At 38.0% G+C, this 15644-nt stretch overlaps 3 protein-coding genes across 3 annotated transcripts in view; 2 read left to right on the top strand and 1 right to left on the bottom strand.

Annotated features, from left to right (window-relative positions):
* Positions 1–5510: 5510 nt before the first annotated feature.
* LOC144652993 (RYamide receptor-like) lies at positions 5511–6758 on the top strand. The gene has a single exon (XM_078512891.1). The coding sequence runs from the start codon at positions 5511–5513 to the stop codon at positions 6546–6548; it is 1038 nt and encodes a 345-aa protein (XP_078369017.1). The 3' UTR covers positions 6549–6758.
* A 4198-nt stretch (positions 6759–10956) lies between these two features.
* On the bottom strand, positions 10957–15609 carry LOC144652989 (QRFP-like peptide receptor). Its single transcript, XM_078512888.1, has 2 exons — positions 15381–15609; positions 10957–12918 (listed from the first exon to the last, which is right to left on the bottom strand). The coding sequence occupies exon 2, from the start codon at positions 12577–12579 to the stop codon at positions 11392–11394; it is 1188 nt and encodes a 395-aa protein (XP_078369014.1). The 5' UTR covers positions 12580–12918; positions 15381–15609; the 3' UTR covers positions 10957–11391.
* Positions 15172–15644, top strand: part of LOC144655020 (WD repeat-containing protein 19-like) — a 10639-nt gene continuing 10166 nt past the window's right edge. The window contains exon 1 of the mRNA XM_078515240.1: positions 15172–15200. Within this exon, the coding sequence (XP_078371366.1) occupies positions 15172–15200 (29 nt within the window). The remainder of the gene's footprint in view (positions 15201–15644) is intronic.

Here is a 15644-nt window from a genome sequence, read left to right as displayed (position 1 = left end):
GTTTTTTGGAGTTTGAGTTTGTATGGGACAAGAACCAACCGCTAACCTGTGGTTTATGACACTTTAGGTTCTTTGCCTTATACATGGCTTACGCAAATTGCGCCATAAACCCGTGTATCTGTTTCATTTTCAGTGGCAATTATCGCGAAGGCCTCAAGAGTTTGTTTGGTTGTTCCACGTGCAAGAGTACAATTGTTCGTTTCTTTGCCCTATACGCGGACGATCTTGGAATGTTCAGAGTTAGGGCTGGAGTAAATGTGACGCCCTTGTTTTTCTAGATGCCGTTCAGCCTGTATTTTACGGGTGTCGGTTAAACGCCGACTCGGGCCGGGGTCGGGGTCGGGGTCAATTTTTAATTTTTTTTTTTTAAAAAATTCTCTGATTCAGAAAAAAAAAATCACAAAGTTTATATTAGCGTGTGGGTCATTTCGAGTCGAAAAAAGCATTTCCTTCACAAATTCGCTACAAATCTTGATCCTTATAAGTTCAAAAGTATAAGAGAAGAATTTCAGTTAAGGTCTTATACTTACAGGTGAGAGATGAAATTTAACTTTTACATACAGTTTAGCGGTAAGATGTTGTTGTCTACTTCTCTGTAATCGAATAATTTACACCCGCTTTTTTCTACGTCTGTCTTTCGACATCATCTTTCGACAGCATCTTTCGACAGCATCTTTCGACGTGTTGTTTGAAATGAGCCAATCAAAGCCGATAGATACCCTTGTTGGTTTCACCCATTCCATTCATTTTTACTCGGTTAACTCGAACTCGGATAACTCGAAAACCCCGCTAACTCAAACCAAATTTCGTTTCCCTTGATTAAAATTTGGGTCAAATTTACCCCGATAACTCGAATTCCGGTTCTTGCAACTCGCCGCGGTTGCCCAATGATTAGAGCAAGGAACAGAGCACGTATGTGACAGCCATTTTCCACTCTTAACATAACAATTTATGATCGTGTTAGAGTTTCTGACGAGATAAGTTTAATTTGTACTGTACTATATATTGGAGTGCTGAAAAATCAGTAAACTATCAATTATTATAACTTGGCATATTAAATATTCAATCGACCCCGATAACTCGAAACCCCGCTAACTCGAACTGTTTTTCGTTCCCCTTCAGAGTTCGAGTTACCGGGGTTCTACTGTATTTTCAAAGAAGTAGAGCGGTTTGTTTCGACAGAGTCAGTTTGTTGTAACATGTTTCAGTCAGGAAAACTCCTCAACAATCGAATTTTTTTTCTGAATCGGTAAATTAAAAAAAAAAAAAAAAAAATTGACCCCGGCCCCGGCCCCGAGTCGGCGTTTTACCGACACCCGTATTTTACTGGAGCTTCCTCTGCGCCATTATCCAAGATAATAGTATACAAGCAACTATTTCTGCATTCTGATTGGCTAAAAACACGTCAATTCATCCAAAACTAGTGCATAAAAGTAAAGTGAAATTAAAAATAATTGAAAGTTGCGGCAGTTTCATGCAAAATCCATCTTGAAAAAACAAAATGGTGAACTTTATAACGCAATTTTAATGAAAAGGCTTGACAACAGCACAAAGTACACAAGCACGACAAAAATAACCAACTATCAAGAAGTGAGAGAGACGAGAAATAATTGCAAAAGCAATTAGTACTGATGAAGCTGAGGCCGACAGCTGATTGCAAAATTGTCGCCGAAAAATAAATGTTTGAATACTTCACTTCTCTAAGAAATACCAACCAGACTACCTAAGAACCGGTTACTTTTTAGTTTTGAAGACGAAAGGTGTAAGCGTTCTATTTTTACAAGAGGTGAAAGCTTAGAGATTAGTCTTGGAGCTGTTCATTGCGCTCGCTCAATAACATAAGGCACAAAAGGTGGTATTAAGTGGGCAAATTTAATCTGCAAAATTTCCAGTGAAATCAGGCAGCAACGCGGGAGGAAAGCGAGCGACAAAAAATTTGCTTCCAAAATATTCCTCGCACAATCTCCTTTAAAGTTTTCTATATTCCGTAAAATTGTAATAAACGAAAAAACGTTTACGGCCGAAAGCAAAACAATAAAAAGTTATATTTCTTGTGCAAGTTAACTGAAGCAGTTTACCTCGGGTTTACTTGTTTTCGGCTCCACGGCTGTCATCACAAAATGAGTGCTGAAACGAAGCTGGGCTGGGAATCGATCACGTCCGCTGAAGTAAAGTACAAGACCCAAATGTAGGGTAACAAACTTTAATAAATTGCTAAGCCAAAAATACGTTTTCACTTTCTGAACGAGTAAATCGGCCACTTTTCGGATCTTCTCAAACATTTTGTGCTGCTTTTCGCCTTCATTCAGCCGTTTTTGTTGTACGTGTACATGTTCAGGCTTTTTGCATCAAAGTGTAGTAATTCCGTGAGTTATTTTCTTTTTCCGTGAGTTGAAAAAAAAAACACAGCTGAGGCTTTGGTAATCTTTGATTCACGTTAGCAAATTGTGTCATAAACCCATGTATCTGGGTTTTTTTTTCAGTGCCAATTATCGCAAAGGCCACAAGATGTTCGGTTGTAGCTCACGGAAGTGCAATTGATCAGTTCTGCGTTATGCATAGACCATTGTGGAAGGCTCAGAATAAGGTCTGATTGAATGAGTTTGGCTGAGTGGGTTTGTCTGGCCTTTAGTCCGAAATTATACGAGTTGAATTATACGAGTTGAACTACCCTGGGTAGACAAGTCGATTAAACTGAACGCAAATGATTTTGGAGCCAAGAGGTTGTTTCGGCAGTTTGGTCACGTTGTAGGTTTATGTAGCTTAGTTCGTACCGTTCGTTTCCTGCTTTATCTTTATGTGCTAAGAAGATAGTAAATATCGATTTCTTGGGGCATTATTTGGCATTGAAGCGAAATTTAATCGCGAGAAAGTGCTAGCTCGAGCAGACTGTCTTGCTGGCTGGCTGGCCGGCGAACAGTTGGCTGGTTTAGTTGACGGGTCCTGGCATCGGGACACATAGATCCCGACTTACCAGACTGGTCCGGCTATCAAGAACATATTTATCGTACGGTATTCAACAGACCAGCTATAATCGGGAGCTATGTCTTGGGAAGAGCTAAGAACTATTACATTAGTTCTCTTCCAGTAAACATTGGGAACCAAAACTATATTTTCTTCATTTATTGTATTAGTTGTATTTAGATTTTAACATTTTTAATATCCTATTGTATTAGTTTTTATTTTTATTTTTACAGTTGGTGTGATCTCTTAAGATTTTTTACCGGCTTAATAAAGTGTAGATGTAGATGTAGATATAGATGTAGATGTAGATGTAGATGTGATGTAGATGTAGATGTAGATGTAGATGTAGATGTAGATGTAGATGTAGATGTAGATGTAGATGTAGATGTAGATGTAGATGTAGATGTAGTTGTATATATGCAAAACCAAAGCGTTGGCGGCCTGTTGAGTTAAGATGCTACTGTTAACTCTCTGCTGCCATACTCTACTTTTAAGGTAATGTTAAATACTTTTGTCATATTAATTATTTGAAACTAAGTTGTAATTAAGTAAAAAAAGATTATATGTAGGGTGACGTTTTACGTTAAGGTGATTCCACGGAATTGCATTGCGCATCCTTGCTGCGCATACGTTTTCGCGTCATTTAGCGCGCGCACGAGCGCGCGCGCACACAAAACACTACGAGATTCCCTTCAGTCTACGCTCGGTAGGGAAATAAATGGTCGTTTTCTCTTAAACGAGCACGGTGACCCCCATTTTTTAATGCATTAATTTAAATGTCATACGGTTGTCAACAATATAACGCGATTTAAAATAAGGTTTAAAATTCTACATTGACATATTTTAATTTTAATGCTGCAAAACACGTTTTTAGGTAGTGCCGTTAACGTGCGCACAAAGCAAAATCTTCAATTTCTTTCGTTATCTTAATTCCTGTACAATAAGAATAGTTTTTAATATGAGATCAAAGTCTATTTTGTTGAAATAGACTAACACTTTAATGCAAAAATGATTTTTTTCTAGAAACAATAGTTCCCCATTCGAATTACTAGGGTTCCTACCTCGCGGGTCGTATATTTACTATAATGCCCATCCATTTTACACAAAAACTAGCGCGGTGACCCCCATTTTTATTTCATTTTTTTAATGCTCATAACATAATTGTAACCTGGACCAAGTTTTAGACAATTTTTAATACCCCTTCTATTTCAGTGGAATCACCTTAAGTAAAATCAGATATCATTCCAGCTAGCAAAAATGCTGATACGTCTTTCGGCAGTTAACTTTGCTACTTCGGCTGGCAACCACCCGAACAATTATTACCCGTCAAGAATTTTTAACACGCGAACACGTTTGGCCATGATATGGATTTCAATCATGCAGCGGTGGTGGACAAGCCAGGCGATTACCACAAGAGGCTTTTCCTAGAAGCGTGGCATTCGCAGAGGGACCAGAATGCGGGAAATGAACACATAGACATCCCTGATGTATATAAGTCACTTACATAATGTTCATAGTCTCGCGCAGCGTTCGCGTGTATTTGTATTAGTCACTCGCGCGCGGGTACAAATGTGAAACCGTTAAAAAGCCGTTTTTTATGCCGTCTTGAGTACATTATGAGCGTTGTTTACGCTCAAATAAGTCAGCGTCAGAATTTAAAAAAAGGATAATAATGTCAAATCCTGACTGTAATTTTGGTATTTTTCGTTTAATTTTTAATCTGTCGATAACCTTTTATCGTGCGGGAATTTTTCATTACTTGGTAAATTTTCATCCATCGGGGATTGACGCTTAATGAAACGGTTTAAACTTGTTTATGAAGATGCCTCAGAAACTCCTGCTCTGTGTCGCTACTTTTGTTATCACGTCGTTTTTATTCTGTCGAAAAATTAAAACAATTTTGAACGGCCTTATTAAAATTCCCGAAAACCCTTCCTTTGTGTACTTAAGTTATTTGTGTCGTCGTTGATTGTATTATAATTAGTAGGGCTGCATGCTTTTATTTAAAAAACTTTAAAATAGCATTTACGTCAAAAAATGTTTGAATAAAGTTTGATTACATCACTTCGAACAGGTAATCCAATATTGACGATCAAAAAACTTCCCGCAATCTCTTCTTATCATTAATTTTTTCTTTAATTTAAAATTTGAAAAATTCTTCCATATTCTCCCCCAGCAGCTGTTATAACCCTTTTTAACATCGGCTTCCAATCAACCGAACATTGTAAAATACATTCTTTATCCCGAAATTTCCGCTTTTAATTCAAAGGCAATTAGCCTTTCGTTATAAAGTAAGAATAATAGAAAAGTTTGAGGTGGCCATCTTTCACTAGACTCACTTGACGACCGATGCAAATTGAACGATTATTTTTCACTTCCGAAGCAATAAACCTTATTTCTGTCAAAGTTATCAAACCACTTAATCTTCATAAGAGGGCAGGTGAAGATATACTACAGGAAGTCCACACATTATATCTGTCTTTTTAACGCGTTCGAATTTCATTTCATTCGCCGGGGATTAGGAAAGCAACAGCTTGGCATTCAGGATGACAAACCTGACCACACCTAACGGTACGCAGCCTTCGACAGGTTGCTCCGTCTATCCCACTGCAGAAAGGATCGGTAAGACCTTTGCGTACTGTGTAATGATTGTTGTGTCGCTTACGGGGAACCTTCTTATTGGAACGATTGTCATCAAGATAAAATCCATGAGAAGAACTATCAACTACCTCCTCGTAAACATGGCCATGTCTGACCTGATCCTCGCAATTTTTGTCTTCCCTCGTCTTCTCACCGAGTTGTACATCGGCTACTGGCTCATAGATGGCACCTTCGGCTTGGCGTTGTGTAAACTGGCTTACTTTGTGCAAGACGTTTCCACTGCTGTGTCCATCCAGAGCTTGGTCTTGATAGCAGTGGATCGATTTGGCGCTGTGGTTTTCCCTTTCCGTCCCCCAGTTGTCAGCGCCAAGCTTTGTCCATTCTACATTCTTGCGACGTGGATCGTTGCTATGGCTATTCACTCCCCGTACTTCTTCGCCAGCAAACTTGTGGTGTCCCAAGGACACCTTGCCTGTCAGCTGCAATGGAACGAAGCTTTTGGAAAGTCTTCGTCGTTGGAAAATTACTACTTGGCAATGTTTTTAGTCTTTGCCCTTATCCCTTTCGCGCTTATGACAATTCTTTACTCTATCATCATTGTAAAGCTCAGGTCTCAAAAGTTGCCAGGTGGGGAATCAGTGAGTGCTAAGGAACAGAAGAAAAGACTGAAGAGAGACAGGAGCGTCCTTAAGATGGTTCTGGCCATTGTCATGGGATTTGCATTATGCTGGGCACCTTTCAATGTCTTAGCATTTTTGCAGTTCTTTGTGTGGGACAAAAACCAACCGCTAACCTGTGGTTTATGGCACTTTATGTTCTTTGCCTTATACATGGCGTACGCAAATTGCGCCATAAACCCGTGTATCTGTTTCATTTTCAGTGGCAATGATCGCGAAGGCCTCAAGAGTTTGTTCGCTTGTTCCTCGTGCAAGTGTAATTGTTCGTTCTTTTGCCCTTTGCGTAGACGATCGTGGAATGTTTAAAAGTTAGGGCTCGGTTAAATGTGATGCGCTGGTTGTCTTAGATGCCGTTCAGCCTGATATTATAGTGGAGTTTCCGCGCCATTATCCAAGATATTAATATACAAGCGACAGTTTCTGCACGTCAATTCATCCCAAACTAGTGCAGAAAAGTAAATTAATAGTGCAAAACGGTGAAATTAAAAAAGTATTGACAGCTGCGCGGTTGCATGCAAAACTCACCTCGGAAAAAAATTGAACAAGATTTTAACTTTATAACGCAGTCTTTCAGTTTACCTGAAGCAGTTTACCTCAGTTAAACTTATTTACGGCTCCGCAGCTGTTATCAGCAAGACTACAAAATGAGTGCTGAAACGAGGCTAGGCTGAGAATCGACTACCTCCGCTGAATATAATTATAACAACAATAAAGAAGAAGTAAAGTACAGGACTCAAATGTAAGGAAGCAATCTTTAATGAATTGCTAAACCAAAAATATGCTTTCACTTTCTGAACGAAATTGTATCGGCCGGTTTTCGTATTCTTTGCTACTTTTCGCTTCCATTTAACCGTTTTTGAAGTACATGTACATTTGCAGGCTTTTTCCATTGAAGTGCATTTTTTCTTTTCCCGTGAGTTGCTTTTATTTTGCCTTCGTTTTTAATTTTCTTTTGCCATTGTTGATTTTGTTTTGCCTTGGGTTTATTAAAAAAAAAACGGTAAGATGATTTTTTTTTTACCGTGAGTTGATCTTCTTTTGAGCGAGTTAAAGTTCTTTTGCCGCGAGTTGATGTTCTTTTGCCTACGTGAATTGAACGTTTTTGCTACGAGTTTATGTTATATTGCTGGTAGGAGTTTATTTTTGCTGCCTTAAGGAAAATTTGTTGTGTCATTTTAATTATGTTGTGCCGTAAGATATTCATCTTTCATCTCTTGCCGACCGTTAAAGTGACCGTTTTGGCCATTTCTTTTGTTAATATTTGTTGAATTTTTCTTCTTATAATATTGTCAGAATTTTTTCCCGTAAGCTTTTTACCGTGATGGCTGTTGTCTCACATGTTTGCATCTAACTAACAGCTGTCATGCTCAACCAAATTTTAAAATGTAATATAAAATAGATTTTAGGTATCAAATAGACTGCAGACAATTGCAAGTGGTGGGTATCACTATTTAGTATATACACACTCAGTGATCTTGGTGTTTCAAGCAGTCTGATTGGTTCGCTATCTCGGGCTAATGAGCATTATTCACTCCCTACGGAGTGAATAATGCTTGATCCAAACTGAAACAAAATGGCCGGCGTAAACTCGCGTTTCGCCGGCGTTTCTGAATCGCAAATACTAAGAATACAGGAAGATGCTGAACCAGAAAAGACAAAAAAGGCTAAGGAATTTGGCCTGATTGTTTTCAAAGTAAGAGAAGACTACATATTTCGCAATTTGCAGCACAATGTCCACACAACTAGAGTACTAAAACGATGAACAATTGCTTACCATCAGCCACTCTTCGCCCGGCATCGGCAGAAATGAATACCGCAAATTTATCGGCAGCAACATCAAGTGTTATTCAACCAAGATCCTCCCACAAATATTCAGGAAAAAGTCTTTGTGCAAGAAAACATCCAGTTTTCACCACAGTTCTGCAGACATTCAGTAAGCTTATAATCCAAACTTTCAGGTGGATCCTTCGCCAACTGCTCTTTCAATTTTCAATTCAAGCGAACTTCAAAAGCTTTGATTCAACGGTCAAAATGTTTTGCAAGCAGGTTTTTGATCAGATTGCAGGTTTGAGTGGTGTTAAAGGACCATTTTGCTAGATTGTGACGAGGATTTTATCGAAGATTAACTAGATTTGCCATGTTTGAAGATTCTGTAAACTGTTTCGCGCATGTCGGTTAGTGCCGCTTATATGTACTTTTTCCACACATGAATTGAGAGGTCAATTAAATCGACTTTAAATGGTTTCCTTCTGAAAACTTTGAGATCGCTTGTTGTTGAGATCACTTCGTGTGTATATACTAAAACAATTATTCTTTGAAATCTCGGTGAATAGCGGCAGAATATTCACCTTGCCGCTCCGCGGCTCGGTGAATATTCTACCACTATTCACCTCGATTTCAAAGAATAATTATTAAATAGTTCAAGTTAATAAAGAAAATAGGAGTAGAAGAAAGACGAAAAAGATCAAGTTGCATACAATGTATGTGTGGCCTTGATAATAACCTCGGGTCACAATTGAAACAATAAAGGCAAAATGTGATAAAGATAACGTTAGTAGTATATCGCTATAAGCTGGGCTACAAACACGTCTGGCAATTTTGCATTATGTGCAAACAGAATTAAGAAGAACTTTATTACGCCCTGGAAACTTAAAAAATTGGTTGTAATGAGGCAAAGTTGTGAATATACTATATAAAAACAATCAAAGATTTTGTGACGTCGTCAATGTGCATGACAGTGGATTTTTGTGATAAGCAGCTGATAGAGCTAGGATCACCTTTCTACAGCGTTAAACTTTACATTTTTTTTCCAGCGTTAAACTTTACATTTAATCCAATGTGTTCACCTTTCTACAGGACTGTTTATTTTGGATCTCGGTTGCATTCTGACAGAGATAATCAAAGAGAAACACGGTCCGTTTTTGGTGCAAAATCATTGCTTAAACAGGCCAATACACCTGCAATTGATGAAGGTTCCCTTTCCAGGGTTTTCCGTTCATTAGGTCAAAACCTTAACGGTCAGAAAAAAGAACATAACAAGAAAAAGTAACGAGAATAAAAAAGCCGAAAAAAAGGAAGGAAAAGGAGCAAGAAAAAATAACGTAACGGTTCAGCAAAAAACCCTCCAAATTTTGGCTTATGCACATGAACCAAAGTGAAATATTGTACATTTTTCCATGGAATCTTTAACAAATTGTCGCTGCAGTGTGCAAAATTCAGGATCATAGCACCAAACATTCAGTTTAACGGTGAAAAACGCGTTTGGGGAACAATTCAGGAGTGCAAGGATTAAAGTTTTCAACGTACCTTTCCACTTTTGAAAACAAATTAATTTGTATTTGATGTTATTGTTGTTTCATGGTGGTTAAAAAGCATTTTTACCTTTATTGAAACACATACAAAACAATTTTACTAATATTACACTATATTATATTAGAATACTATTAGTGGATACATTTTTTAATTTGTTTCTTATAAAAAGAAACACCCATGTGTCACAGGCGAGGATTTTACACATGTAACTTTAAAAAAAGCCGTTTTCCTCCTTTGAGAAAAAGTAAGACAAGAAATGTAACGTAGAATCATAATGGTATTAGGAAACACAACCTCTTGAGAACACGCTTTGTTATCCAATAAGGTCAATAGCATATTATTAGTCATAAGACTATTATTGTCATTATGCGCGCGGGATTAAACTGATTAAAAAAAGCGAAAGACCCCCTGCTTTATCCTACTTATAACCCTCCGTGTCTTACAACTGCGTGAGAATGATTCAGATGGTACCGTTATGATGAAGTTATCGCTCTTTTATTTGAATAGGAGAAAGGTGAACTACGACTTTACTTGTATTATTATACATTGTAGTCACTATCTGTCTTCTCATTGGCTAAGAGCCTACAGTTAATTCTGGGAATCAGCGCAACCTACAGATTAGTGAATAATCTGCTAGCAGATTATTCACTAATCTTGGGCGCGCTATGCATGATTTCCGAGAAGCATGTGGGACACATCTGACAGCGAAAGAAATTCATAGTTCGTCGATTCGCTTCTTCAACCCAGCAAAACATGTACCTTAACTGAAAAATTGCTGGACAATACATTCTCGGAAAACACAAAATGACCGACAATGATTGCGATGGAACTATTCCACGAATACCTTGAGAGAAAAGCATTCAAAAGCAAGACGACAAGTAGGAATTAATAGAACGGTTGTAGTCGTTTTGTCCTTATTTTTTGCAGAAAAACAATTTATAATAAAACAATTATTAAATTCGGTTTTTGTGATATCCGGAATAATCAAGATCTCGGTTAGTGTTATCTTTTACCTCGACCTTGTTTATTCTGGATATCACAAAAACCTCATCCAATAACTGTTTATAATCATACATGGTTTTTGTAGGAGCGGTGCATATAATTAAATAATTATTTTAGATGGACACCAACTGATTTGTAAATAGTCAACTGGTTACACCACTTCCAGTTGTGATCCTAAACAGTTTATATTCAATTTGCAATATTTGTTTGTTAATTTACCGTACCCTCAATTCGCACGGCAGTTGCCACAAATAAATATTACTGATGACTATCGACTAACTTATCACTACGTAATGAAAATTTAAAGCTGTTACTATGAGGTCAATAAAAAGTAGCACATTTTGACTGGAAACATACTGCAGTAAGATTCTGAAAAGAAGACCATGGGCCATAATCAAACGGCTATTAAAGATCTTTTGCATTTTATATCATTACTGACATTGTAGAAGATTTTCTGATGTACATTCGACTCACGAAGAACTTGTTTTTTGTATTATATGTTGAAAGGGTTATACCATACAGCAATCATATCGGCTACTTCCGTTAATAAGAGTCTCTCAGAAATGAGCCAAACAGACAGTGTCTCAAGGGCTTCAGGGCTCAGGGCTTCGTCTTCGTCCGGACTCTAAGCTCTGTGACTGTGTGTCAAGCGTTCCCAGAGCTCCCCTCTCTGCAGGAAAACAATAGGAGGACTCCAAGCAGTCAATTAATGAGGCTCAAGGCTACGTGGCCAACATTTAAGGGTTTCTGGGTTCTGGCCAACCCCACTTTGAGACCCTGACCAAACAACCTTATCACCAAATATAGCCCATGTTTAAAATCGATGTTCAATAAATTACAATGTCTCCGTGATTGTCCCTTTGCTTTCACATCTTACATTTAGTCTTTTTGAAGAGACCATTAAAATTCCTGCAGCTTTAGTGTCTGAACTGGACGCTCTGTCGCGAGAAATGGTCGTCAACTCAAACGTTTCGCGACGCACGTTCAGCCTGCTACCAGCTTCCCGAACACTCGTATGTAAGAAAGAACCAGTCAGGACATTTCGCAGACTACGACGATAATTTTCCACGAAGCCAAAATACACGCAAGGGTTTATAGCGGTGTTGGCATGGGCAAAGAATTCAGCTATAAATGGAAAAGAGCCGAGTGCACAGAGGGGCGCTTCCCAGTTCCACACAAAGATCAAAACAAAAATAAAAATGTTTAAAGGACCCCAGCAAATGGCAAACACGACCACGATAGTCACGGCCATCTTGAGCACATTTCTGTTCATTTTGTCGCGAATAACCCCGCCGCGGACTGCATCTCTCAAAGTGTTTCTTTGTCTTATCAGAGTCAGCACAATGATCGTGTAAATCGCAACCAGAAGTGCAAATGGTATTATGATGAGCAAAATGCAAAGAAACGTGGCGTAGAATTTTCCGGTTGAGGGCTCTTCAAACTCAGGCTCCCAACTTGCTATACAATACGCTTCAGAACCAAATTCGACTACTTTGAAGGTGTATAAGTAAGGAGCATAAAGTGCTGCGCCAATTATCCACGTTGACAAGATCAATGCCACTCGCATTCTAGATGTGATCATTTTAGCCCGGAGAGGAAACGTAACAGCAACAAATCTTTCAAGAGCTATTAAAACTAGCGTCAAAATTGAGACAGCCACAGCTAAATCTTGCACAAAGTGGACCAGCTTGCATGTTATTTCTCCTGCCAGTCCGGTTAATAGCCACCCAACTTCGTGAATATCTAGTATGACATGTACAATTTTTTTGGGAACCACAATCACTGGGGTGAATAAGTCCGAGACAGCCATGTTTAAAATTAAATAGTTGACGTTTCTTTGTACATTCTTGCTTTTGCAGACCACGTAAATAATGAGTGTATTTCCAGAAAAGGAAATCACAAATATAACGATGTACGCGATTATTTTACCGACCCTCTCCGCCGTTGTAGTGAAATGCGGTGGGCATGCATCCTCGGCCATCAAGTCAACAGTCTGGTTGCTTGCATTATTATTGTCAAACATGTTAAATTAGAAGATTTTCCTTGAGGTGAGAAACTTCGACGTGTCGTACAGAATAGCAAAGTCAATTTTTTAATAACAGTTCGAAGTGCACCAGTTAGAATAGGTAATCCGATAATGCACATCAAAAAAGCTTCCCGCAAATTTACATCTTTTACGGCCCTCCACTAAAGCTGTTATGACCTTTTTATGAATATTGCGTGCTTATCGACCGAACATTGTAAATATTTCCTTCCCAAATTTCCGCTTTGTCCTCAAAGAGAGTAAAACTACAGATTGTACAATGAGAGGTTAGATGAGATGACTCCTGTTTGACATCTTGCACCGGACTCACTTGACGACCTGTACAAATCGAACAATATTTTTGTCAGCAATATCACTTCACGGACAATATCACTTTTGTCAACTTTGTCATACCACTCAAACTTCATAGGAGTTCAATAACTAAGGCCATCAGTGAGGAAAAGAGTAGATACGCTTTAGTTTGCCCACGCGTTATTTGTCCTCGTAAAGTTGTCAGGTTTTATGGGTATGAAAAGACAAAATATTGTTTCGCTTATCTAGTTCAATTCACACTCATAAGCAATATCTACAAATGTGAAACAACGAAACAAATGGTTGCTGAAATTAGAGTATGAAAGAAAAGGATATTGTTTACAATTATCGCAAATATAAGGGAAGGAGGACGTTTTGGCAATTGAATACATTTGAAATATAACCAAAAGTTTTAATTTCAGAGCAAACTGTGGACTTTAGTTTTAATTAATTTTTGGGTAGACTTTCATGTTCCGCTTGTGTTAGTATTACATGCGGAATTCAGTCAGACTACCGACAACAAAAGGATTTTTTGTGCACTGACAAATATTCCTACAGCATTCAAGAACAGTAGTTGCCAATTCACCGAACCAGTTGAACGCAATTCAATATCAAAGTTAGAGGGGCTACATCACGGGGATTTCGCAGAGTTTTAGCCTAAACTGTTCTAAATTAGTGGTAGGCAACTTGACCAACGAAAAAGTTATCTTTTAACATCTAAAGGAAGATATAACCTTAGTTTGTCTTTTTCAAATTGTATCCTATTTCCATGCATCCGCAGCCAAAAACGCTTGTAACAGTTTCATTGCTCTAATATAGCAATTTTTAATAAAAACGGATCATTATTTATTTTTTAGGTTTCCTGCGACACAAATAAAAATTTTGGCTGTTCATAAATCTGGTAAAATCCGTGACAAAAAATGCCCTTAAAGCAGCAATATAATTGTCAAACAAGGTTGGCAAATGGAAACTAGGTATTCATTTCTACTTGTTCCAAAAATGAAATGTAAATAAACAGATGAAGCATCAAAGATTATATGCATGAAGTGACAAGTCACTTCAGTTCCTCGCAATCGTTTTATTGGAAGAATAAAATGTGTCAAAAGATAGCGCCGAGTTTATTCTTCACCTATAATTGGTGTTGCACTGGAAAACAAAACGCAGATGGAAATTATTTTTCTTGCATTGTTTCATGTTATGGAAATTTAAGTACATTTATCATCAAAGTTTGGAGCCCAGAACTGTACTTTTACTATACGCGGCACGAGACGTGACATGTGGCTAAATGAAGCGAGCGACTTTCCCTATTGATTTTTTTTGTCTTTTGAGTTTGTTTCGAGTTTTTGTAAAACTAGTGTCAGTCAGAGCGTTTTGCGGAAGTAAATCAGAATTTGAAGAAGCAGTCAACACACAAATAAGACAAATAAAGCTCAAAGGACGATTACTCAATAGCAACACCCTCAAATGTCAAAATATGGGTGATAAGAAAATGTAGGAAACACTCCAACATGGAAATTGGTGCTGAAAGGTCTTTAGAATCTGTTTTTAAACATAAAAAATTAAACATTTATGGCCGACCCTTATAGCTACAGTTGAATCCCGATAACTCGAATCCTCAATAACTCGAACCTCTCGCTAACTCGAACCTTTTTCGATTTCCCTTGAAGGTTCGAGTTATCGGGATTCAAATATATTTGTTTGTCGCCCCGACAAATGAGGTGCCAAAGAAATTGAATGTAATCCCCATTGTGAAAAGGATTCCGTGACTACGGACTGACAGGCCACTTTGTGGGCTTTTACTTTTGTTTATCTAAATTACTTTTTATCACTTAAGATATTGGCAGATCATTCAGCCACTTGTGTTCTTAGATTTCGCAAATTTCGGCCTCGATATTCTTATATATAAAAAAGTGTAGTTTTGTTCGTGCAGCTGAATCTAATACCCAATAAATTCGCTAGAAGCGACATCAGTCAAGCGAAGTAATTTTTTTCAGATAGTACATTATAAACTTTACATTGATATTAGTTTGCAGTGGTTTAGTTTAAAACAGGGCAATTAATTTCTAAGCACTCCCTCCAAGGTATACGGTAACCTTCATAACACTCGCCCTAGCTCAGCAATCAAAATAGGGACAACCACAAATCAAGAACATGCTCAGGACGCCGCCTTACAAGACTATGATAATTTCAACAGTTTTTGTTCCGGTAGTTTAGCTAAGGCCAGCAATGATAGCTGGTTTGTCATCGTTCGTTCCATAGAAGAAAGCTCGTCCGCAAGACATGAGTGGACTGCACGAGTTGTATAAACAGTAAGCAGTACTGTTAAAACAGAACCAATCGTTCCTTCAGACATCTTAGTCAAACGAATTCTACCAACTAAACGTTTGCAGGCAAAAACGTATCTATCCTCTAAAAAGATTACATTTCAATTTCATTATCAGTTATCCTATTTATGGCTGTTGTTTAAAGCTGCTTTAAGAATAACTTACCCACAAATAGCACCTCCTTAGCTAGGTACAGTTATTGCCGAGGGGCGATCAAATGTATTTCTTGCGTGATAACGATCGTGCCGGTTATAAATGCTTTATGGCCTCCGGTGTCACTACTTAACAAATGAATCACACAAAAGAACGCACGAGAAAACAACTTCATTAATATCAACAGAACATCAAAAAGCAGCTGTCTCAAAGTATTGTTCGATTTTCAGTAGTAACTACAAATTTAATGTCTCCTGTTTTATAATACAATATATA

This window comes from Oculina patagonica, chromosome 5 (genome assembly GCF_052425735.1).
Source record: "Oculina patagonica isolate OP01 chromosome 5, crgOcupat, whole genome shotgun sequence".
Classification (NCBI taxonomy): Eukaryota; Metazoa; Cnidaria; class Anthozoa; order Scleractinia; family Oculinidae; genus Oculina; species Oculina patagonica.
The sequence above is the reverse complement of the archived record's forward strand: the minus strand, read 5'-3'. Positions and strand labels throughout refer to the sequence as shown.